The following is a 27,537-nucleotide window of genomic DNA, read 5'->3' on the forward strand; positions in this document are numbered from 1 at the left end:
AACCATTAAATTCTGATTAAATATCACTGGCCAAGAATATAAGAGATGATTTAAGTAGTTAAAATGCACGGCAACTGCAAGATCCCACATCAACCTGTCATATCTGTGACACAGTAAATACAATATTCAACAAAGAATGAGAAAAACTCACTTGGACTTCAAGAGCACTTTCCTGCGATAATAGGAGACCAAATGACAGAAGTTTATTTGCTGAGATCTACTGGCAGTCCGTTAGGTAACACATGTATCCACTCAGTGATGTTCACAAGGGAAAGCTACCATTTATAATCACAGTACTCATATGCTACCTGCAGTTCCGTAATTTACCACACAGCTATTCCAACAGATCTAAATCACAGTTACATTCAAGTATCATCAACCCTTCCTCATGTTCAAATTAGGCTCCTGCTCCATCTAGTCCACTGAGACTGTTCTTCAGTGACTCCTTCCTAGGTAAGTTTCAGACCAGTACTGAATCCTTATCCTTCTGGACATGCCAGCCACATAAAAATGCATTAGCTCTACTCAAACTTTCCTTAAACTCTCTTTTCCAAAGACTTACATGCCTCAACTAAGCAACACAATTTATATAAACTCAGAGAAACTGTTTTTGGCTTCTTGGTGTTTGCTACTTCTGCTTTAGAACTGAAGAGGACCCTGACGGCTCATCCATTTTTCCTATCTATCATAGTCCTATAAAGGAAACTACTCTCTGCAAACCTTGCTTTCCTCAAGTCCCTACATCATCATGGCTACAACACTACTACTCTAAGCACCTTGACAGCAGACTGTGCTGGAATGCTGACACCACATGAAAAGTGTCCTGACGTAGCTGCACATCAGTATCAATTGTCTCTTGTCTTTGATGATCTTTTCTTCTGAATTTATATAGCCCCCAGCACAACAGCTTCCTGATTCATGCCTGGAACTGAGCAACAAAGACAATAAATAACAGAAACAACTGACTTACATGTACCTTTATTTTGAGCATAATGGCAATCTCCATAGAATACTTTGCTTTTAAAACTACTCTTCCAAACAGACCTTACACATAAGTACTATAGTCCCCGCTTCTGGGTAGATCAGGTACAAGCCTTGCTCAAACTTGATTAAAATCATCCTTGTATGAATAAAACCTGCAGACCATATAAAGTATAACACCATCACTTTGGAAGATTTTACAAAATAATTCTCCAAACATTGTTTCAGGTTTTTTTAAACAGCAAAGTCTTAGAAGTATTAGTGGAGAAGTGAAGCGTTAATAGGTTACTATACAAATATCACCTTGCTCCCTCAGTAATGCAGAGTTTGAATCAAAGACAAAGAAGTGGAAATGTTAACAATGGTTACAGGGTCTGCATTACACTCACAGACATTATAGTTTAGGTAAGTAACTTTTCAGACCTTTGTGTTTAAACTGATGAGAGGAGTTTTTTCTCATTCACATTAAAGATGTTACTACACAGAACTGACATATTCCTTCCTATCCCTTATGATTTTAAATTAAATTACAAGTTTTGATTGATAGGAGCAACATGCCAGCAAATGGAAAATTATTACCAAGCGATAAATCCTTGTATTATCTACTTCATAGATTTCAAGACTATGTTGAGGTCATTTTACAGTTGTCTATCAGAATTTTAACTACATTTCATAAGAGCTGGCAAAAGCATTCTCAAACATGTTTATCTCTTTGAATACTCATAATCTTCTGACCTTAATAGCAGAAAAACATTGCTATATTTATTATTGCAATTCTCATTTATCAGAACAACCAGTACCTCAGTCACTTTGACATTAGAAACATAAAATGAGAATAATTTTTTAAAAAATACTGGTTCTATGATACAGTGACAGTATGAAGAATACTGATGTCTAGCTTGCAGATAAATCAGATTGTCAATGAGTTAACAAAATAAAGTATAATAGCTAATATACTTACTATGTTTATCCTAAGGCTATTAAATACAATAAAACCAGCTTCAGTTACTAGGTTAGCTGCATTTTTCAGGACTGATCACAATGATATACTTTTGCTAAATTCATAAAGAAAATATGTATTTCTGCCTATTAGCTATCTTGTAAAATTGCTGTGTAAGAGTACTAAATATTGGTGCCTTCATCTCAGTGGTGTGTATCTGTACAATGAGCTTAGGAACATTAACCATGTGAGGGTGACTAATTCAAAGATGAACAACAGAGCCGTTGTGTGCCCAGCACAGCTGGCACTGCCTGTATTATTTTAATCAAACTCTGAAGACAATCAGTTTGGGAAGGAACCTGAGAAAGTTCTTGTGCACAGGTATCATTTCCCTAGAATATGAGCCTCAGGGTTAACTTAAGCTCAACATAAAAGTTACCATTTTCATATAGTAGCTGAGGTGAAAAATATTGCTTAAGCAGAACAAGTTCACATTATGTCTTCTACAGCTGACCAAGTCTCAAGAAGTGCAGTAACAGACACATGAAGGAAAGGAGACAAAAAGAACAAGAACACAAGGCAACAGGACAATGGTAGTTTTCCAGAAATAGGTGAATGTCCCAGAGGAAGGTAGAGTGGGACAGTCACACCTTTGATTCTTTAAAGACTGGGAAAAGGCAGTAGGGTAACTAGTGCACATGCCCTAACCTTGACCTCCTTCCAGAATGAGGCAAGTCCCCAGCAAAAAAGGGAACATGTTTAGAGAATTTTGAGTAGTCAGAATAATAATAGGAATGGCTAGCTTATCTTAATTTTTAAGATGACAAATTTTGGGATGGTGCTGTTTTGTACTCTTAAATTTACCTCTGAGCTTCTCTGCAGCCTTGATGGTTAAGTAACAGATCACAGCTGCTGAAGAGATTAAGATTGAAGAAGAGAACTGGTCACACTGCAAACATTTATACAAGCTTACACAGGTTTGAGTGTGAAAATGAAGTTTAATTTAAGGATGGCACACAGATGAGCATTCACCTTGCCTTTCCTCAATAAGACACCCACCCACTTCCACCTGTGAGGAGGCAAAGAGAATTTCAGTGTTCAGGGTGTCTTGCTGGGTTTGCGTTATTTCCATGATGTCCTTGTGAATGAGGATTACATTCAATTTTTTTCACTGATTTACAGATTATTTTTTGGCTGTTGGTCAACTATGATATACATGTCTACACCAAATGAAAATATTTTACTTGATATTTGCAGCCTATCTTACAGGTTTGTTTTCTGCAAGCATGTACAGGTAACCTGTACCTCTCTTTGCATGGCACAGCTCTCTCAGAATGTAGTATTCAAGCCCTAGGTGCTTTTCTGAATCAGGACAGTGACCGTGTTCTTTATTTGCTAGTTTGTTCTATCTTCATTATTATTCTAGCAGCAAGAATTAATCTGTGCAGAGGAATATGGATCTGTGGGAACAACAAACTGTTTGTGGTAGCTCTAAGGCTTCCATAATGGACACCCCCGCTTACTCTAACTAACCCAATGGATGTGCAAACATAAAAAGCATTTTTACCCTGCACAGTATCAGTGAAAGTTCTGTCAGCAAAATACATTTTAGTTATGTTTTTATAACTTATAAATACATTTTGGCAAAGACAAATACAAGTTATATTTAGGAAACAAAACACCCCCATACTCTAAGATGGCCAAGCTACAAACAGGTTTAGGCTCTAAGTGTACCTTACCACAGAGAAGCACTGCATCACCATTAGATGAAGTCTATGAGCTGCATTTGTGTAGGCACACATATTTAAATGTGGCTATGGTGGCTACAGAGAGATGGCATTACCTGTTGATCTTCTGAAGTCCTGCTGTCTTTTGCTTTTCCAAAATTTTCTTAGACCTCTTCAAGGCTTGCAAGATACAATGCTAAGCAATATGGGATACCAGCAGTTACACTGAAGCAAGCTAAAATATGGATTAACAGCAAGACACCACTGCCATTAGATTACTTTATTTTACTTTGATTTGATATCTTATCTAACTATCCCTATAGTAACATTTGCTACCCTACATGCTGGCTATCTGTACAGCTCCTTTAATGCCATTATTCTTAGAGCAGCATAGAAAATATGCAAGACTGGCATTATGCAAAGTAGACTTTTACTTCCAAATCCTCAGGTTTGAGAATCTTTTTGACCCAACTCCATAACTGCCATGGGGAATACCTTCAGGGCCAAAAGAGAGAGAGAGAGAGGCAAGCCTCCCAAAATGCAGCCCAGCCTTTAGCTTTCCTTTCGTTTGCAGTCCCCACCACCTCTTCCTTCCAAGACCATGCATGTTATGCTGAAGTTCTTCTAACTTGGATGGAATGGTGAAGACACCATCTACTTTCTGATGACAAAAACATTTTTTAAAATTTCATTCAGCTTATTGACCACGTGCACAGAAAGCAGGCATACCTGTATCTTGAACAGCCACTTTTCCAAGTCCAAATATAATGTATGGCTGTATGTCATCCCGTCCAGAAATAATTTAGATAAAGGAATAAATTAACGTATTTTCTCTATGTGTAGATACAAGAGCTTGGCAGAAAGGCACACCAAAACTAAGCTCCTCTGAAACATCACTAAAGACAAAATGTTTAAGATGTTTTTCTTCCCTTGATCTGCGCCGAAAGCAAACAATATTTCTTGCACTTACTGCTCCCTTGGCTGAAGTCACCTGGAATTTTGAGGCTTCCTGCTACGGAGTCAGTGGCTGATATCACCTTCCATAACAGACACTAATATTCATGACGCTGAAGGAATATCCTTCCTCCAGCTCTAGCAAGGTCAGGGTTTGGTGATGTTTTAAAGCATGAAAATTGATATCCCAAATATAGTTTGAGATACACAAGTGTGAAAGTTGTTATTAATCATATAAATGCCTAATTTTTTTACATCGTTTTACATAGTGGGTGTTGTAGCCCAATTCCGTGATCTGTAGGCAACTGCATTCATTTGTTAGTTTCAATTCTCCTGGCTTTTGTGTCTCTTCACCAAGGTATACTATAAGATTAAAACAGGAGCAACTAAAGCTTTCTCATACATTGCTCATTATTTCACATCCCCCTCTATGTGTTCACTTTTATCTGTAAACTAAGAGAACTCCTCCTATTTCAAAATATTCCCAAATGAAAATATTTCAATTCTTCTATTGCTCTTTTCTAGACCCTTTGAATTTGTCATACCTGCTTTTGCTCACTTCATGTCAGAAACAGAAATTATGACACATTAAAATATTCCCATAATTCATGAAACAACGTGCCTTTACTAGAACTACCTGCTTTAATTTTTCATGCTTTTGCCCAGAAGTGCACACTGAGCAAGCCACAGCGACTCTAAATTTCCTTCCTGACTAGCTGTGGTTAATTGGAAAATGAAAACTGTGTCAAATAATTTTTCATTACTTCTTAAGGTGGACTAGCCATATTTCTTCTACGCAGTTTTTATACTGTTTCAGGTTATATAATAGTCTACCTTTACTAGATAACAAATAACTAGTTTTGCAAATGGTGCATCTGTGCTCTCCAAACATCCTTTCTAAGTAATTAACTTAAGTCCTAGGCAAATCCTTTCGACATCCTGCTATTAATGTTATCTTATTCTGAAAGGAGAGCATTTGGAAGCTCTTGCCCTCTTTGCACCTTTTAACCAGATTACTTGCCACTTGAAAATACTGTATAGGCATATCTCAAAAATTGCAAAATATAGTTGATTCTGCATTAGAAAACAACTAAAAATATAGGTATTTGCATGTAGGGATTCTCATATCTGGTAGTATCTAATGTTCCAGTTATTAGCATCTATTTACGCTCTTTTGAAGACCTTCTGTCCCCTTTCCAGGCATCTATAAAGCTTCAAATCCTCAGAATCTTTCATCCAAGACATTGTGTTGGCATACGAAAAGCCATGAACCATATTCCTAGCCAATATTGCTAGGAAACTAGAAGCATACCACTCATTTCTTGATATTTACCTCTATTGCAAACACATGTAAAACAGGTTTTGAACGTAAGTAAGAATTTCTTCAGCCATTTAACTAGTCTTCAGTCAATAGGGAATTTTCTAGTCTGCCAGGTAAATGAACATAACAGCACTCACATGTGAATAAAAAACCAAAATATAGAAAATGACACATTCCTAACACCCTAGAAGTAATGTTACTTGAAACTATGATTGCGCATGAAAGTGCATCTTCTACCCACTACAGAAACAAAGGTCAAAAAAATCACATTTACTTTAATTGTTAATTGGTCTGTAATTATCTGAAGATTGTTTTTTTTCCACTCAGGAAAACAAAAGGCAAGGAACACATCTTCTTGAAGAGTTTACAGCTGTTATACATGACAAATCTACAAGTAGATGAAAAACAGACAGCATTTTTACAAATTACTTCTAAAATATTCTTAACTTTTATGTCTACTGTAAATTGCGGCAGGTGAGATATAACAGAGGAGATCTCAAGTGTGGAATTTGCCGCTTAACCACCTTATTTAGTCCAAGAAATTCCAAAGGATTAGTCAGATCATTTAAGCAAAGAGTGTAATTTTCTCTATTGAGAGAAGTTAGGATTTAAACTTTAGGTATCTAGTTAGTTCCTTGTACTAGACTTTAGGAATAATTGTATCTTACTCACACTAGGTTGTAAAACTCAGTTAACTGGAAACAACCTTCAAGAAGATTGGATGAATGATCATGAAATCTCACCTGTATTTTGTGCAGGTAGAGTTTTGATGTGAAGGATCTGGTGGATTAAGTGTGATTCTTGGCGAGACCTGAGCTGATAGCAAAAATCCCGAAGCTAGGATAATGAGTGCTACAGCAGTACCTAAAAATACAGATAAAGAACAATGTGATACTTTTCTCCAGAGTACATTAAATAATTCCCTATTGAACTGAACTATGCTTGGGAAGGCAAGGCACACAGCATTCGCTAAGGAGTTGTGATGAGAGCCTAAGAAAAATACCCTTTGCTACATCCACATCTTGATTTAGGCTAGATGTTAAAATCCAGTGCATCAGGTTTAATGTCCAGATATTAAATTAACAGGTTGAGACTTTTTTTTAATGTGTGGAATTGAAGACTGCATGAATGAATGGATATATTCTTTTTGGTGTTGAAAATAATGCTGTAAAGGTAAAATTTAATAGTGACTTTGAGATCACACTTCTTCCCACTCCCACACCCTGATTTGCAGGCTTTCCTGTAAAATAGGTAATACCATCAGCTTTTTCATTGACTCTACTTCTCTTTGTGAAACGAGAGAAATTTGACTTTTCATGAAAACACCACCAGAAAGCCCAACAGCAATTTCTGATCTCGTTTCAAAGAGCACACATAACATCTACTAGGGAAAAGTTCCCTTCCACCTATTTGCTCCTGTCCCCCTCAACAAATTTCTTGTGCACAAGCTGGGCAAAATGATGAGAAGGAAGATAGCAAAAAAAGTTCATACTTCGTGCAACAGGCCATTACTAGAACATAATTCATAATTTTCCTACCCTATTTGTCACACACACACAATATGGTGTATCATTTTAATGAAAATCGATATACTTCACTATTCATGACACTACTGCAACTATCCCAAACTCAGACTTACAAAACCTTTACATCCTGCTACTCGACAAGGCATCGAGTTCTATGTTGTATAAAATACCCTGTATACCTATTTGTATACTCACTATTTATGTGGCATGTTTTATTTGAGAGGTCACATATAACATGTATAGCCCGATCTAAAAATACAAAACTAGTAATAACGTTATTTGTGAGTTAGTTACTAATGGCCTAATAACGTTATCCTTAACGTACAAAACCAGACTCACAAACCACTGAAGCACATCCCAGTTGGAAGGCAGCATACATCTACAAATGTGCAGTGATATAGCTTAAAGGTTGAGGGCAAACAAAGGACACTGTATTCAATTCCAAATACTCCTCATCACCTCTTTGCTCTGTATGTTAGAAGCACATAAGTAATTTTCTCAGAAATGCATCTGTGCAAACCTTTAGAAATGTCACTACATTAAAAACCTTAACATGTCACTCTGGTAATCTCTAAGAAATTACACATTATCTGGGGGGGGGTTGGGGGTTGCATTTTTTTTTGGTGGGTGGAGGGCAGAAGGGATGTTTTGGCAGTTTCGGGGGTGGGTTTGATGGTATTTTTGAAGAGAAAAGCAAGAGTTTCCTAGCAGGCAAACCCACCAAGTACATGAAAAACTTTTTCTGAGATATAAATAATATCTTAAATACCAAGATCTGTGTAATAAAATTATTCATGAATGTGTCTGTGCAGCAGCCATGGCTAATAGGCATGAATATGCATGAACTGCAGATGATTAGACCACACATTTACCTGAACCAAGTCAACTAAGACCTTAAACTCAATCACAAACTACATATGGAGAAAGCACCTAGCCACCATAAAATGTGATTTCAGTTTATTTCGTACTTGGCTTTGTTCTGCTATGGCTAGTAGGTACCCTAATAATCCCAGTTTTCTGGGCAGGCTGGATATTGTACTAGATTTACTGTACTTTCAAAATGCCATAAACCAGACAGCAAATATCTTTAGACAGGGCCTATAATCTTATTTATATTCATTCTAAATATGCTTTGTCTGTCTTTTAAGTTAACCAAATACACCAACACTTACTTCCAGTACTTCTGCAAATGTCTTATTTCTTTGGAAAAGTACTGAATATGTAAACTTGGCAAATGAAGTTTATTATATATTTTCATTCTGTGAGAAGTTTGTCTATGATGAACAAAAACATACAATTACCATACATCACTAGCCAAGATGAAGATACATCCTGAAGATATTTTAGATCCTCTCTGTTACAAAAAGAGATACAAATTGTCCAGTGCCCAAGTACCACCACGCTTTCAAACTGACAATTTCTGAAGGGGAAAACACAAATAAAATGAATACTGCCCTTGTCAAAATTCCTGCATATTTCCCAATTAACAGCTTTGAACAAAGAAATTAACTGAAGAAAAAGAGCAAAAGAAAGATAAAGAAACAATGCCAAGATATAAAATGAATGGGAAACTAGGAGGAATCAGTAACTGTAGTAAAGAGAACTAAAAAGGTGTGGGGTTTTGGAGGTTTTTTTGGCAGAAGCAGTTTCCTGTAATTTTCCTAATGCTTCTGCATCTATCTGAAAGGCTGAATTTTTAAAAAGTTGCTAATATTTTGAAAATTATAAAGATACATTAAATTAAATGTAAAATAGCTCTTTCCCAAATGTTTTCAGAAAGCAGGAAAAGCTGCATGAGTTTACACTTTCTCTCTACTGATTATTCTTGTAGGTTATCATCTAACAAACATCAAATCAATTAATCTTTACCAACCCCCCCCCCCCCCATCCTTGCAGCAGCAGGCAAAGGTAGAAGTTTTGTCTTCATTTTATGTAATGGGAGACTGGGGCATACCTGGCTTCTCCGAAGACCAGAGAAGCAGCCAGTAATAACTCAGTGTGAAAGTCAATGTCCTTAGAAACACAAACCAAAGTAGAGCAGTAAAATGTAAGTTTACCCCATGAGAAAACTCATCATGGAAAACAAATCCATCAGCAGATTCAGTAGTTATAATTTTATTAAACAGTCCTCTTGCTAAGGAAAACACATCACATCCACCACTACCTAAATCAGTGTGTCAAACATTGCATAAAAAAATTCTAAATAGTACAGAGATGACATATGATTTCATTACTATCATTATTTGCATTTTCCTTAAGGAGGTACCGTATGATAAACAACACAGCGAGCAATGCAGCATGGGCCAAGTGACGCTGCAGACTGACAGCCAGCAACCGACCACAGGAGAAAGACCATTTTTACCAAACAATTACCTTGTGTCCAAACATCATATACAAATAACCCTTAACTGTGTTATGCTCCTTTGTTAATTGTGTGTCTCATTTCTATATCCTCCTCTGTTCTATGACTAATATGCTTTATAAGAGACATTTATATCTACATTTCAAATGTATGACCTTTGAATATGTTAACCAGAGCCAAAAAGCAAAAAGTTCAGTGATTGTATGAAAAGTCCACGTAGGAATCACACCTACACAGCTGGGTCCAGATAAGCAATAAACAACTGAGGGACTGGCCAGACATATGAGGTTATTGGGGCCAAATAAATAAATACTCCATTCCAATAGGGTATAAAGGAAAGGCAGCACCCAAGAAACAGAAGTACCAGTGCAGTGCCAGGAGATATCCACTTTGCAGAAAGAGAAGAAAACAGACAACGGGGAAAAAAGGGTGTTGAGCATAGGGAGTGGTACAGAACTGGGTCTTTCCCCTCTGAAAGACTTGGCACTGGCTGGAGGCATAGAAGAACTTATAGGGGAGATGTATTTTAACTGATCTGGAGGTAGACTCTGATAAAAGTAAAGATTTGACATTTTTCTTCGACGTGAGGAACATGCTTTTCCGATCTCCTTTGTCATGACCACATTTCTGAACTTGGATCATGAAAAACACTTCAGGTTTCATGACTCCAAATCAAAATGGTAACACACCACATACACATTTATTATAACTAGGAATACCAAATTGCCTCCAAACTGCATGTTTTAATTTGCAGATTTGGGTAACTGTGTATCAAACCAGACACGGCACTGTGCCGTCACTATTCTGCCTATATAAATGCATTCAAATACTGCGAGTGTAGATTAACTTCCATCCCTTGGGAACTGCAGATGGCCAGCGACTTGGCAGGTGGTCCCCCACTCTGCTGTGTTACATTAACTAGAAGTTTGGATCCCTGACAGCGATGACAGAACAAAACACAGAGACATTAAACCTGCCCAGCTAAACACTTGTGAACACTTTTTCAAGAGGTGGAGGAACTGTTTCTCTTTTCCAAACCTCGTTCTTGGAACAGTCTGAAGCTTTCAGATGTTCAGCCAGAGGCAGGTATCGGTCACAGATCACTTCACCAGAATGAGCACATAATGTGGGAGCAAGCAGGGACTTACTGGGTAAATGGCAAGACACAGATGAGCATAGGCAAGACTGCTCGTTCTGCCTTTTCCTGCATCCAAGAGGTGGCTACGTGATGAGTTACAGTGTTTGAAAATTTGGACAAAAGGTACAAATCCAGAATTCTGTCTTTTAGTATCTTATACAGGTGAATTAAAATCACATTAGTGTAGGTAAGGTATTTACTGTATTGTATTTGAGATAACTATGCAAAGAACTGCGTTACTTTTTAAAAAGTGCCACAATGGCTATACGATACACCTTCTCCAGCGGTTCTTGGTAAGATATTCTGAATTCCAATTAATGAGCCAGAAATTACATATCACATATACACACATGAGATTTAAAAACTAACCAGCTGTGGAGTTCCAAGCATTTGATTCCTTATACTGAAAAAAAAAGCATAAAAAACCCCTACATAAAAACATTGCCAAACATGACTTGAAGGAGAAACTTCACCTGAAAAAATAACATGCTCAACTTCTCTTTTTTAAATTAGCCTTTAGCTGTGGTACTATACTACTGGTCTTGAAAAGCTGTATGATTTCACGGAGAAGATGGGGTGAACAGTACTATTTTAAAGAGGACTATTTTGAAAATATTAGCACTTGAAATTTTATTTTCATTTTATTAATAATTATGAGGAAAACACAATACGCTAATTAAACACTCACCTGTTAAGCTGCCAAGTGTAAGTTTCCGGCGACCCATTCTTTCAACGAGCCAGACTCCCACAAGAGTAAAAATGAAGTTTATAAATGCTGTCAGTGCAGCCAGCCAGATTGCAAGCCTGTCATCTTCAACTCCTGACATCTGCAAAATGGTAGCACTGTAGTACCTGCAAGCAGAGGGAGAGACAAATATGAACACCACTGATTTCAATTTGGCTCATGTTATAGTTTCTGATTTTAAATCAAAATAGATCATACCAAATATCAAGTGTGACCTCCTGCATAATGCAGCTGCAGACTGACACCCAATTACCCTGGCAAATCAGGCATAAACAAGGCATAACTTGCGCTTGACTAAAGTTTTGACTGGAGGACATCAAGAGACAAATTGCTATTCTCTTGGCTGTTTATATTTTCAATGGTCAATCATATTGTGCTAGAAATGGGGTTTGCATTTCTAATTTAAATGAATCCTGCTTTCAAATCCAGCTGTTGGTTTATGCTCTATCTTTTCTCTGCCAAAACATGCGGGATTTTAGTGCTTGGTGTACTGCCTAGGGAAAGATAGCTCAAAAATCAAATACGTTTTCACTCCCATTAAAGGTCATACAGAATTAATCTACGGCATCCAACATATTGCAAGTGACACTCGCAACCTCCTGGTTTTAGGTTTTGCAGTTTTATTTCACTGACACTGAAGTACCCAATACCTTCTCTACTGCATTACTTTTGTCTTAACTAGAATATGGTTGCTGTGAACTGCCTTAGCACCATGTCACAGGGATGTGACTCTGCACCCAACAGGAACATTTGACAAAATTTTCTACTTCTCTCTAAAAGGCATCAACCGTTCCACACGAACAGTAACTCATAAATAAATCAACTAAGCAAAATGAAAAGGTAAGAAAAAGGAAGCCTTCTACCATTTTTCACAGAGATCAAATGAACACAGATATTGTGCCTATGTTCTCAGGGAGAGCTGAATAGACCTTCAAGAAAACACGAGTAGTCTTGTTCATGCTGCAGAAGCACTTTTCATCTTGTTCTATTAATTTGTGCTGACTGAAATACTGAATATTCAAGCCCTCAAATACCTAGCAGCCTACAGGCTATCACATAGTAACAACCAAAAAAAAAGTCAAAGCTCACTTTTTTTTTGTGGTCAAATGTCCCCTTGTTGTCTTAATGCCCAGATGTGTTATCCTCAGAAATTTTAGTGGTCCACATTTTTCTATTCTAAGACACTTTTTATTTCAAATCAATAATCCATGATGGACAATAAGCTCAACTGACTACTTGCAAAAGTGCTTGAGCCATTTAAGACACTACCAGCCATAAATGATTGCACCTATGGCTGGATGTTACAGCCGCGCCCATTGAATAAAACAAGGTATTTGGTATTTTCATCACCCCAGCTCCCTTCCTCAGCTCCTCTTCCCCACCGGTACAGCCATTTGAGGCCATGCCTACACAACCAGCTCTGGAGGTCCTCTCCCGCTGCACCACGAGTGAAACTGTTGGTACTGAGGACCTGGTATCTACATACACATGGGTTTTGAGCCCGGCTCCGTGGTCTGCCAGCCCATTAGCAACTGCAATGCCTCATCCAGGCTCATTTTGTCTGAAAGAGCTGCACACTGTGAGATCCTGGCAAGGGTGCGAATCTTGGAGAGACCGAGACTCATGAAGGATAGACATCATCTGAATTAAAACTCTAATGGTAATGCATCCTCACTTCTTGAGGCTCTCTAAATTAAATTGCTAACTGCCTGTCAAAACGTATATCGTACAGCACTGTTCTAGTCACCAAAATCATCCAGTCTCTGATCTCCCAACACACTTCTCTTTTTCTTCTTAAGGGTAGGAAAATAACAATAAATGTCAAGTCTTGGCCCACTGACACCTACTCTGAAACTCCTATTTACTTCCACCAGACAAGGCTTCAGGAGCCACAAACTCCACACGTCTAAATCTCCTCAAAATCCAAACCTACTGGGAAGTCAGAAATTGCCAGTTGTCAGCAGCAATGTATAGCGTACTGATTCTATATGGTTAAAAAAGCAAAGAATAAAGAATCATATAAAAGCACATCTGCCTGATATATACCAACAGGCATCTTCTGCCCCTGACAGTCCTTTTGGTTGCTTATTACACTCACTGGTGATATATTCTCAACTAGAAGCTTACAGTTTATCCATAACTAAACTACTTATTTCATTTCTATGGAAAACAAACCAGGGAAATGTAGATTCTACAAATCCAAATGCCAAGCTACCAAAGCCTGGGTGCTGGGCAATGATGTTCATGTTTATTATGGCATAGCAATCTAATTTCAAAAATTTAAAAGAACACTTGCATAAATTATAACTACTAAATGTATTTGCTTATATTTACCTATTTTAGTATGCCCATTTTTTATACCAACCTGTGCAGCCCTAACTGCCTATTAATGTAACAAGATGACAGGTCTTTTTAATTTCTTCCTGACAAGGAAAAAAACTATATGGCAGAAAAAGGTCAAGTTGTGATATTATACAACCACAGTGAATACTGCAGCTCCTGCAGGGAATGCAATTTCAGTGACAAAGCTGTGCAGTCCTAGCTTATTTTCTGAAATGTAAAGAAAATTACAAAAGCACATGTGTATCCTTGAAATTTTTAAGCAAGTACTGTATCTTAGAAAGCAAATAAATACAGACAATTACAAAGCCACACAAATTAACTGAGTCAGATACATACAGAAAGATTTTAATATTGATAATTTTTGAGGATGTCAAAATTATAAAGTTTTTCTATCAAGAGTTGCTGTACATTAAAAAAAACCTTGAAACATTTCCACATTCAAGAACCCTCAGACTAATCCTTAACTATATACTGAAAATGAAGTATTGGAAGAAATTAAGCAGCCCCAAACACTTTCCTCCCTCTTCCTTAAAGAGTCAGTATTTTTTTAAAGCAATGACATTCAATGTTTAAAGAAAAGGAGAATTTTCCTCGTTGAAGCAGATCTTACAAACAATTCCAGATGCATCAGGGTTCCCATGTTAGCTTGTTCAGCCACAGAGATGCAGCCCACCATGCCAGGCTTTGTAGCTCTTGATCCAAAAACAATGCAACCCATCTGTTATATCAAGTCTACTCCAACAAAGTTTCTGTCTAAGGATGTCAGCCTTTTTGGACAGTGTCGTGGTTTAACCCCAGCCAGCAACTAAGCACCACGCAGCTGCTCACTCACTCCCGCCCCACCCAGTGGGATGGGGGAGAAAATCGGGAAAAAGAAGTAAAACTTGTGGGTTGAGATAAGAACGGTTTAATAGAACAGAAAAGAAGAAACTAATAATGATAATGATAACACTAATAAAATGACAACAGCAATAATAAAAGGATTAGAATATACAAATGATGCGCAGTGCAACTGCTCACCACGCACCGATCGACACCCAGTTAGTCCCCAAGCTGCAATCCCCCGCGCCCACTCCCCCCAGCTTCTATACTAGATGTGGTGTCCCATGGTATGGAATACCCCGTTGGCCAGTTTGGGTCAGGTGCCCTGGCTGTGTCCTGTGCCAACTTCTTGTGCCCCTCCAGCTTTCTCGCTGCCTGGGCATGAGAAGCTGAAAAATCCTTGACTTTAGACTAAACACTACTTAGCAACAACTGAAAACATCAGTGTTATCAACATTCTTCACATACTGAACTCAAAACATAGCATAGTACCAGCTACTAGGAAGACAATTAACTCTATCCCAGCTGAAACCAGGACAGACAGAATTTGTAATTCTTGTAAAATTAATTAATAAATCTAAGTAACTCAGAAGTACCTTTCAACATCTTGAAAACATTTAAATTTTTGCTTTTAAGAAAACAAAAATACTCTGGCACAGCTTTGCAAGGGTTTGTTAACATTTTCTAGCACAATACTTTGGAAATCACTGTCCAACTACTCAAACTACTCAGTCCAAGAAAATCAGTCCCTAGAGATAATGAAACCCTCTATCTTTTTTTCTCAACTCAACTGAAATAACACAATGTGAAATGGCAAGTAGTGCAATAGCCAAGAAGCAAAAAAAACTATTGAAGAAAATCCAAAGTGGTGGCAATTTCAACAGATTTACATACTCTTTTTCTGCAGCTGTGCACGAACAAAGATCCTCTCCTTCTGCTCTATCAGTTTATTATACGTTACAATTATTGGACTAGACAAAAGTATTCATCACAAAACATGCTCCACATTCACAAAACCGTGTTTCATTTACACCTTCAACCTGTTTCTCTGCTCCTTTAGGAATTACTAAAGCTTATTCCCATCAAGTTTGATGATTTCCAGCATGGGAACTGCATTAGATGTGTCCAGGCTGGGCCAGGTGTGCAGCATCACCCAGCCAAGGTACGGAGGGCACTGCAGCTTCCCTGGCCTCGTGCAGTGGTGCTGTCACACCGAGGGAAGCCTGGTCACAACCTCCTCCTGCCTATAGCCCCAACTAGATTGACTCATGCTGCAAAGTGTAGTTATTTTAAAAACAGAAATATGTTACAGCCTATATACACATAGAATATAGAGTCTTGTCCCCCAGCTGACTCTTAAAGTGGTGAAACATTCAGGTGAGAAGCAGCAAGTCCACATTTTCAGGTACGGACACTTGCAGGCTGGATATGTTGCCATCTATCAAACCAGGCAGCTGCACTAGTATGAGACTATGCCAATGGCAATGGAGAAGCTGGACCATTTAGACAGACATCATCTTGTAAAAAAGTCTGAGGGACTAACGCTAATTCAAATTTCACATTGTTTCGAACAGAAGTGCCCCACTCAACTTACAAGTCATCTAATTTGTTTCATGTTTCCCTCCTTTTGCAAAGTATCCCACATCCCTGTAAATACAGTTATAACGTTCTCCAATATAGCTTGCTGTTGTGACACACACTTTGAATATATACATTATGACAACAAGGAAAACGGGTTAAGCCATCCTTCACATTTCACCTTTGGGTGATAAAAGATCACAGCGGTTCTACATCTTGCTAACTTGAACAGCAACAGCCCAACAAACTGTTTTTAATCCTGCAAACGTACATACCTTCCTCTTTAGTCTTTTGTTTGCAGCTTGAACACAACAAACTTATCGTGTCCAGCATTTCTGAAGGTTCAGAGGTGCTGAAGAAACAAGAAGCACAAGCCAGGAAACTCCCAGTGGTATTACCACTGCCAGAAAGAGGCCAGGCACACTGAGTAACTGCAGTTTACTGAAGATGGACTATATAAGCTTGAGAACACCTTCTAGAGCAAAGCAGGCTTGTAGACAGAGCAAGCTTGCATGTGCCTGTCCCACCCATTTACACCTATGTTATGAAAGGGATTTAATCAAGAAAGTTTAAGCTGACACTTTCATCACTAAGGGCCTGTAGAATTATCATGGCTTCACCAATATGTTAAACTGTGGCAACTCATCTGTGTAGATGAACTCACAGAAACAGCAGGAGAAAGCAAGAGCAGCATATGGGAAATGAGATGCTAAAGTACTGGAAACAAAAACAAGATAGGAAGAAGTGGATATATCTGGAAGGAGCCAAAGACAGCAGATGCTCCAGGTGTGGAGGCTCTCTGACAGGAGGGATGCTATGGCCCTGCTAAGCACCACATAAAGCCTGGGGAAGGGAAACAGGCACATTGGCAAGGTGGTGTAGAAGCAGCAAAGTAAAAATATCCCTTGGTTAAACTTGTTTGAAATAAGGATTGCAGAGCAATATAGCAGCATATATTTGATGATATAATTGGAGTGCTGGATAATGTCGTTCAACTTCCCAGCTTCATGTTCTGCACACCGCAGTGGTAAGGGAGATGCAGCAGTTTCCACTCGCAGAGGCTGCATCCAGAGCAACCATGGACATCAGTTTGGAGACCTGGGCAGTTACTGAAACTCTGCTGCTTCCCTGTCTACATCTCAAATCATGTCTGCCTAATCTCTTACCTTGCTTTTTAAATATCCTGCTTGAGCAGGTAGATTGGACCAGATGACCTCCAGAGGTCCCTTCCAACCTCAACCAGTCTGCGATTCTGTGAAACACAAATTTGATTGCCTCCCTTCTGAACTCCTATAATAAAAATTAGTAATATCAACAGTAGCACTGATATTATGAAATATCTGAGCTCAGATCTACTTTCCAATTGCCTTTGCCAGACAAAACTTTGTTGATGCTGAATCTCCATTAGCTATGGATAATAAAAATGGAAAGTCACAGCAAGGATAAGAACTAACCTTATTTTTGACATTAGATGTATAATAAAGTTGATCACAAAAGCTGCAAAAATCCATTTCATCACTATGATTCAGCATCGGTCCCAGGACTATCACATTAGTCAGTTTACAGCCTTTAGATTCCTTAAAAAAATTAAAACATTAAAACATCAACTGTTAAGTTGAAAAAGGGAGTATCGAACAACCTCAATCACCCTCTGAAAGCCCATATAGTGACAGACAGGGTAAACCTGTCCAGCCAAACGAGTCCTATCAGGTATTGTATGATCCCCTCACAATCTCTGCTCTCCTCTTATCCAACTTGACTGTAAACCTTTTAGTCATCTTTTCACTTACTTAACTTTTGAAAATTATGCAGACAGCCTCTTGCTTGAAATCACATGACTTGATTGCTTTCCCCTTTAGCATGTATACCACCTTCCTTCAATTTGTATTTTGAAAACGTACCTCATGACCTATACTTGTGCCCTACTGCAGACTGGCAGCATGCAAACCAACACGATTAGGTTGTCTCAAGGTTCTGCTCTGCACAAGACTGTTTCAGTGCCAGTCCCTCCTGCAGGACACTCTGCTGCTCTCTAAAATAGTAACAGTTACTATGTTTCAAAAATATTACTAAACCTGGTTCCATCTTCTGCATTTAAAAATCACAGAGAATGTGAACAATGATATTTACACAAAAAAATTGTCTATTTAAATATATATGACTCCACGCGCAATTATATACATATATACACACACAAACTTTGTGGCTAATATCATTCTGTTAAACGCAATGCATCTTGTTCTACTTCACGTGATGAAGTGCTTCAGCAGGGCAGCAGGGGACATTTTGTCATATCTACTGTTGTCTTCCAAAAGATACGTAACAATAATTTTAATCAATTATAAGATGTTGCTGTTTGTGCACAACAGTGGCATCTCTCATGGCAGACATGAGCCGTGCCTGTATGACAATGTACAAACAAAAGTCTTTTATCATCTATCCACCGGACGTCTGTAAGACACTTCCAGCTGATTAGCTCCTAAGGCAACTGGACTTCAGCTATAAAACAGAACTACTGGATATAAGTACCTTTATTTTCAGGTTAAGAAAGCAAAATATCTAAGGACTAGATCCTGAAATCTTACTGAAGCCTTCCAATTCATAGCAGACTCTGCTGCTTTATAGGGCTCCAATTTAAGAGCAACAGTTGAATATTCTTTCCCATACTTCTACTTTTGAAGTCCTGAGGAGCTTTCTAAGGAAAAGGTTCCTGTATCATCTCAAAGTCTACACTGGATTTTTCAAAATGAGTGCCTGGAAGGCAATCTGGGGGACTGCCACTGTATGCTTACCTACTGTAATTATACCTTCAAATTCCCCATTTAGCAGTAATGATGTACTGTGTTGTAAATGTTTTCAGCACAGAGTGAAATGACATAGTGAATGCCATTTATTAAAATCAGTATATTTTGATAATAAAAACCCTCAGCATTTGGTACTGTTTGACGGATAACTCTATACACCCAATAGGTTCTCTGATTCACCACACATTATCCATGTACAAGGCACAGGAAAAGGTTTTAGGGATTACCATTTAATTATGTTAAGAAAATACAGGATTTTTTTTTAGTGTCCAAAGAGACTAAATTCTGTAGCTATTAAGCAAAGTAAGTGTACCAGTGTCTGACAGGGATTAAAAATACCATAATACCAAACTCCTACATAAGTCTGTACCAGAAAGTGCTCTGTAAATTCGAGGACAGAACCCTGTAGTTAAATCCATTGAAGAAGCAGGCTGAATTTAACAGGAGAGTTAAACTGAAGAGTAACAGACAGAGCTGGAAATTAAACGAAAGCACTGGGAGGAACAGGCTTGACCATCCTCTTCCTCTTCCTGAAATAGAGATGCAGTTTCCAGCACAGAACAAATAGGTTGGAGTCTGTAACACCTATATGCTTAGCACTGTAACGAAAAGCAAAGTAACGTCAACTTTTTAACTGTGTCTTTGGTGCCTTCACTCAATATGTATCTAACTCTTCAACAGAACCTTTAAGAAAGAAAATCACCACCATCATCCCTATTTTATAAATGGAGACCACTGAGGCTTTTGGGAAGAGGAGGAAGACGGATGACTATTTGCAGTTACCCACCAGTACTACCTGCAGCAGAATAATGACACTCCAGAGTCTCACTGTAGATAAGTGCTCTTGGCAAATTAATAAGTATAAAAGCAGGGAAAGAAAATCCCCGAGGTGTTTCACAAAATATGCCTTGTTCAATTATTCATTTATTCTTACAACTTCAGATTAATTTAAATCATGTTTAAGATTCCAGGGTATTCTAATGCTGGAAAGCACTAATGCCTGCCATAAGCTGTCTGGGATCCCAAAAACCAGAATCAGTCCTCATTAAAATCAATAGGCTTGCTAAATGTAAGTAGCATAGGAAAAAAAAAAAAAAATCAAGCTAGCTCCTTTGTTTAAGCCAAGGCCAGCAGCAAACAAAAGACCTATATACACTATAGTCTCACTATAAGAGCCAGGAGTTATCAAGCTGGGAGTAATGGCATCTCGAAACGTAGTGAAAAAAACAATGAATCAAGCTTTCTTTTGAACCTAGTTCATGGACGCTTTCTGAAGAGAGAGCAAGCTTCTGTGCTAAATATTTATTTATCTTTTGGAAAAAAATCATACAATCATAGAATCATGGGATGGTTTGGGTTGGAAGGGACCTTAAAGATCATTTAGTTCCAACCCCCCTGCCATGGGCAGGGACACCTTCCACTAGATCAGGTTGCTCAAAGCCCCATCCAACCTGGCCTGCAACGCTTCCAGGGAGGGGGCATCCACAACCTCTCTGGGCAACCTGTTCCAGTGCCTCACTACCCTCACAGTGAAGAACTTCTTCCTTACATCTAACCCAAATCCACCCTCTTTCAGTTTAAAACCGTTACCCTTTCTCCTATCACTACAGGCCCTTGTAAAAAGTCCCTCTCCAGCTTTCTTGTAGGCCCCCCCTTAGGTACTGGAAGGCTGCTAGAAGGTCTGCCTGGAGCCTTCTCTTCTCCAGGCTGAACAACCCCAACTCTCTCAGCCTGTCCTCATAGGAGAGGTTCTCCAGCCCTCTGATCATCTTCATGGCCCTCCTCTGGACTCACTCCAACAGGTCCATGTCCTTCTTACGTTGGGGCCCCAAAGCTGAACACAGTACTCCAGGTGGGGTCTCATGAGAGTGGAGTAGAGGGGTAGGATCACCCTCCTCGACCTGCTGGTTATGCTTCATTTGATGAAGCCCAGGATATGTTGGCTTTCTAGGCTGCAAACGCACATTGCCGTGCATACTACTTCTAATTTTTGCTTATGAATAATAAAAAGATAACATCGCAATTTAACCCCCACCTTTTCATCCATGGTTTAGTATCTGAATGGAACCATGCTAAATGTCCCAAACTTCCCTTCCAGGCAAGCAGAAGGAAAATCATCTGTTAATAAATGTACTATGAAGTGTTTAAAAAAAAGTAATTTCAGTGTTCCTTACAGGATCTAATCTTTCGGTCATTTTTCAGTTAAAAATAAAAGAGGATTCTTTCATGCACAGCAAGGCAAAGTGTTATTTAGTTTGCACAGCGCATCTTTTCAGATAGTACATCTTCAAAATATTGCACCTCTAGTTCTTTTATTCACCCCAGCAGGGTCAGATTCCCCACATATGCTCTGTGGAGCTTTATATAGGACAGCTTTGAGTAACCCTGTTGGTGGAGCTTCCTGGGGAAACCATTTCACATTTTATTAAACAGCACTGAAAAAACTGCCTAAAGGTACCATACTGTCACCTACCACTGGAGTATCTGAGCTTTGTTTACATTTTTCCTATTTATAAACATATGACAAATACGTATGTGTTTAGAATAATAATTTCGATATATACAAATGGGAACTACATAAAACCGTCTGTTTAAACATAGTCCTTTCCATGACCAAGATACGACTCAATCCTGAGAGCATTAGTCCCACCGTTCCCCTTTGCAACAAATTAACAAATTAACAAATTCATTAATGTACATACATGTATCTTCTTGTAGAAGGACATAAGCATTGCACAGCTACTTGAGACAATGCAGCTAGTTCAGAGGAGAGGGGTAGGAGGGGTATTAGATAGGACTAATAGCTCACAGATGATATCTCTAACATTTTCTGCCAATTCTTCAAAGACCATGGTGCTGTATACACCAGAGATGGTACTGCATCCACACAGAGAAGACAGGTTGTATGTACTTATAAGCTATAGAATACACATTAAATAAACGAATCTTACAGCTACAAAGTCCTAATTTGGCCTTTGATGGTGTAATGAAATGCGACACAATCTTTAGAGATCTTTAAAGATGTGACCACATTACTGCTCATTTACTCTCCTACTGATTCCTGATTTCTGCTCACTTATCCCCGTGGTGGTCTAAGCTCCCATGTTCAGACCAGCTCCTGCCCCTTTTCCTCCCTCCCAGAAGCTCTGTCAGGCTCCTGCTCTCTTATCATCCTACCATTTCACTCCTTGCACAGAGTAGATTATTTCTGATATCTCCTAATTTCTGAATGCTTCATCTTGCACCCCTGCTATTCACACAAACAACATTCCCCAACCCAACCAAAAAAACCCCCAAACCCCTCCTTCACTCCTCCAATTCTTGTATATTTGAGTAGGGGGTATCTTATGCAAGCTAAGCACAGGAGACTAGATTTCAAAAGAAAAATACTTCCTTTTATGAAACCACACCTTCTTCTTTTTTTAAATGAGTTCACTTACAGACAACATAACCTTATGAATCTAGAAGGTTGCAGAGTTTTAAATGTTCATACAAAACCAGAAACATCTTTGTAAATCTCCCAAATCTGTAACTATCTTACTAAAACCTCAGTCATCCATACACAGAACTTTATTTCCACATTGAAATTATACAAATGATCCAAATAATTTGTCTATGGCATATAAAAACTAGTTAATATTCCAGTGACACTACGAGTATTAATTTATATGTGAAATCTGATTAATATTCCATCCTTTTCAATTTTAATTAGATGATGTTGCATTAATAACGTTTATCTTGCACAGCTTAGCATTTTTAGAGCTCAACCCATGAGAATGATTGCAATGAATTCTTGCTAAGAATCCATGAAACTGGTCTAAAATAATGAATATGTCATTGTAGTATCTTCTGATCACCAAGAAAAACTTAACAGAGTCATAATAAAGCCTTTGTGGCTATCAAGCTATATATTTATTTATTTTAAGATACTGATTGACCTTCTAATACAGATTTCCTAAAAACTTTTAAATCCGAGTCTTGCCTATTTTGTAGCAATCAATCATTAACTGCTGTATCAAGCCTCCTTTCTTAGGTTGCTGAACTGCATGCTAGTGTCAATTTTAAAACAAAGGAAGCCCACAACTGCCCTTCAGCTTCCTTCCTACTTGTCCCAATGTCACAATTATCAAAGCCAAGTGGCCAGAGACAACATTGCTCTTAAGAATGGAGCAGCTAGACAGCTCAAAACCAACAGAAGGTCTTCTACTGTCTTAAAGGCTTTGGGTTTCTTTGGATCAGGTTTGAAATACTTGAACACAACATCCTGTTCCCTCCAGAACAACAAATGTCAGGCCAGACAAATGGGCTGCACTTCTGGAAGGGTTAACCCTGGCTGGATGCCAGGTGCCCACCAGAGCTGTTCTATCACTCCCCCTCCTTCTCAACTGGACAGGGGAGAGAAAAATATAACAAAGAGCTTGTGGGTCGAGATAAGGATAGGAGAGATCACTCACCAATTACCGTCACGGGCAAAACAGACTCAGTTTGGGGAAAAATTAACTTGATTTATTACAAATCAACCGGAGTAGGGTAATGAGAAATAAAACCAAATCTCAGAACACCTTCCCTCCACCCCTCCCTTCTTCCCGGGCACAACTTCACTCCCGGATTCTCTACCATCCCCCCCCAGCGGCACAGGGGGACGGGGATGGGGTTTACGGTCAGTTCATCACACGTTATTTTCTGCCGCTTCATCCCCCTCAGGGGGAGGACTCATCACACTCTTCCCCTGCTCCAGCGTGGGGTCCCACCCACGGGAGACAGTCCTCCACGAACTTCTCCAACGTGGGTCCTTCCCACGGGCTGCAGTTCTTCACGAACTGCTCCAGCATGGGTCCTTTCCACGGTGTGCAGGCCTTCAGGCACAGACTGCTCCAGCGTGAGCCCCCCACGGGGTCACAAGTCCTGCCAGAAAACCTGCTCCGTGGGCTCCTCTCTCCACAGATCCGCAGGTCCTGCCAGGAACCTGCTCCAGCGCGGGGTTCCCACGGGGTCACAGCCTCCTTCGGGAACCCACCTGCTCCGGCGTGGGGTCCTCCACGGGCTGCAGGTGGATATCTGCTCCACCGTGGACCTCCATGGACTGCAGGGGGACAGCCTGCCTCACCATGGTCTTCACCACGGGCTGCAGGGGAATCTCTGCTCCGGCGCCTGGAGCATCTCCTCCCCCTCCTTCTTCACTGACCTTGGTGTCCGCAGGGTTGTTTCTCTTACATGTTCTCACTCCTCTCTCCGGCTGCCGAATACCGCCGTCCCAACTTTTTTTCCTTCTTAAAAATGTTATCACAGAGGCGTTACCACTATCGCTGATTGGCTCGGCCTTGGCCGGCGGCGGGTCTGTCTTAGAGCCGGCTGGTATGGGCTCTGTCGAACACAGGGGAAGCTTCCAGCAGCTTCTTACAGAAGCCACCCCTGTAACCCCACCCGCTACCAAAACCTTGCCACACAAAACCAATACACTGTCTTAAAGGCTTTGGGTTTCTTTGGATCAGGTTTGAAATACTTGAACACAACATCCTGTTCCCTCCAGAACAACAAATGTCAGGCCAGACAAATGGGCTGCACTTCTGGAAGGGCAAGAGGATGCACAAAGGAAAAAACTAATTTAACTGGAAGTTAGGCTACTGAGACGACTGACTGTCAAGGGATTCCAGCAATGAAAAGAAAATAGAAAAAGATATAACCAATAGCAGAATATATTGCTGGGGACCTACGGTTGGACAAAGGATGGCAGAAATGAGAAAGTCAACAGTTAACAAGTCAGTGAGGAAAAACTCATCTGCAAGGTAAGTGAGGTTGACAAAGGCCCTGGCACATGGTGCAGGATGGCAGTGCCTAAGCACACAGCAACGCAGCCAGTGCTGTGCCACAGAAGTCTCTAGCATCGCTATATTGTCTCTTACATCACCACACAAAGAAAAAAAAAAAAATCTGTTGGCACCAATCCCACAGTCATTCAGGAAAAACTCCATGGTGAGCAATGAGGAATAACAGCATACATATGTGCATATGAGTACACCATAGCTGCAGTCACTACTGGGCACAATGCCCTTGCTAGTAACAACTTTAAGCATATGTCCTATGTAAGAAAAAAACAGTAGTTCTGGGAAATAACTGGCACGAAGGTCTTCCCTGGGCTCAAATGCACAGATGCACCCATATTATCAACAGTCATTTCAGGACTGTTTAAAAAACAAACCCAAATGAATAATTCTGGACTGACACCATCTAAGCTCATTATTTGTGGTAGCAGATGAGATCCTTCTTTGGAGTACTGGTTTTGGCAAAAATGTACTAAGTCAACAACCTCAACTGACCATTCTAAATCTGCATTCAGGAATTTATATTTTTAGATGTTTCTGGCACCAAATACCAAGAAATGGCAACTGTTCAGTGTCTTTCAAATTCATGCCACTCACTTGTGGTGCTTTAATTGAGATTTCTAAATCCAATCTCAGGTTTTAATATTCATACAATCAGATACTACCCTTTCAATGTATTTCAGACAAACACTGCACACAGACTAGATCTTGACAGACCTGTATTTTCTCCTTCCTTACAAAACAAAATTAATTGCACAGCAAACTTAAATGGGTGCAGTGTGAATATTAATTTGGCAGTGTCTGCTTCTATTACACACAGTCTTTTCTGTTGTCTTTCATCCCATCTGTTCCAGAAGAGAAAGGAAAAAATCATGGCAGACCCAAAAAATTCCATAGAGCAGTATCAACAATGTACACAGATTTTTTTCCTTTCATGTTCAGGATGGGTAAAACCATAAAAGTAATGTTAACAAAGCATATAAATGACAATCAGAAATCCAAAGGCTTTGATTTCTGATGTTTGAATGATTAATCTACCTGAATGCAGCATCTAGCTGCTGCTTTCGAAATTTCCTCTTCACTTTCAACAGGAAAAATTGCCTGAACAGCCTAGTTCTTTGCCTCTCACTTACTACAAAGTAATCTGCAAGTATCCCAAATATGCATTTCTGCTTTTCTGCCAATAAACAAACAACAAAGCATCAGTCTCAAGTTCTGCTGCTCTAACCTGAGATTCTCAAGGTAGACTTCCTCCTACCCACGTTGTTTCGCTCCATGCCCTGAATATGCTCTGTGGAGATGCTCTGCCTACAGCAGAGGTGAGAAGAACTGGATTCTAATTCCCAGTCAAAAAGTTTAACACAAAAATGTAACATCATCAGCTGGAAAGACCCAGAACAAATTTTTAGTACCAAATCTAGAGATCACTTGCACAAGCTGAGCTCCTTTCAACACGTGTACCTCACCTGGTGCGCCGGGTGCCCGAATCACCAAGCCCTACTGCACCTTAAAGCGACTCTTCTGACTTCTTTTGAGAAAGACCTACCCTAGGTTAGACACCTCACTCTAGAAGGAGATTCATGGCTGAAAATGCAAGAAGAGGCAGGTATCACCCTGCTCCAGAGGGAGCTATTTCTCCCCCTGCCACCTCCTACAGCATGGCTTGCCGGTCCTCTGGTCAAGCCACTGAGCTATGTGAATCCCCTTCACAGACACCTCAGGCCACTCCTGTTCTATGTGAAGACCTCAGGAATTTTACCTGAGGAAAATGAATTTACTTACTCCTCCATGGATTTAGCTCTTAGCTTTGTACTTACATAATTGTTATGTGGGTGCAACTATGTTTTGCCACTGCTGTGAATTTTCTGCACCATTCATAAATGCTAAGTAGAATTACCATTACTCTTTGGATGCAGTGAGAAAGTTACAGAACCTACGAAACAGACCTCTAGCAGAGGACTCCGAATATGTTTCTAATGTACTGTGAAAAATAAACCTGTACTTAGAAAAGAACTGAATGGCTATTTTGGGAATGTATGTTTCAACATAGCCTGCACAATGAAAGCAAAGCAATGCGTTGTGAACGTGCTACCTATTTAAAAGGACAAACACATTGCTCTTTTCTTCAATATGAAATGTAGCAATTAAGCACCACATCAGAATTACTAGAGCTATATAAAGCACTGTGAGAACTAACGTAATAAAGAGTTAAAGGCTAGCGTAATAAAGAGTTAGATTCTCTACAGTGCAGAATAGTAGTCTTTTAATCTATGAACCATATGCTAGGCAATAGATTTGTTTGATAAACTAGAGTGTGTTATACACTGTATACTTCTATTCAACAGGGAAATTCTGTTCTAAATTTATACAGACAACTTAAAATGTTCTTATATATGACTTAACCACATAGGAGAGAACTTACTGTTTATACCATGTATACAGTTCAGTACTAATTGTGCATGCCACCATTTACT

The 27,537-nt window shown here is 39.3% G+C and overlaps 1 protein-coding gene across 2 annotated transcripts in view; it reads right to left on the bottom strand.

The window, feature by feature from the left end:
* SLC2A13 (solute carrier family 2 member 13) overlaps nt 1-27,537 on the bottom strand; it is a 170,836-nt gene that overhangs the window by 38,031 nt on the left and 105,268 nt on the right. For both annotated transcript variants that reach the window (XM_052789428.1, XM_052789427.1), the window contains exons 5-6: nt 11,638-11,801; nt 6,667-6,787 (exon numbers count right to left, since the gene is read on the bottom strand). In XM_052789428.1, the coding sequence (XP_052645388.1) occupies nt 6,667-6,787; nt 11,638-11,801 (285 nt within the window). The remainder of the gene's footprint in view (nt 1-6,666; nt 6,788-11,637; nt 11,802-27,537) is intronic.

The sequence above is a fragment of the Harpia harpyja genome, chromosome 6 (genome assembly GCF_026419915.1).
Source record: "Harpia harpyja isolate bHarHar1 chromosome 6, bHarHar1 primary haplotype, whole genome shotgun sequence".
NCBI lineage: Eukaryota > Metazoa > Chordata > Aves > Accipitriformes > Accipitridae > Harpia > Harpia harpyja.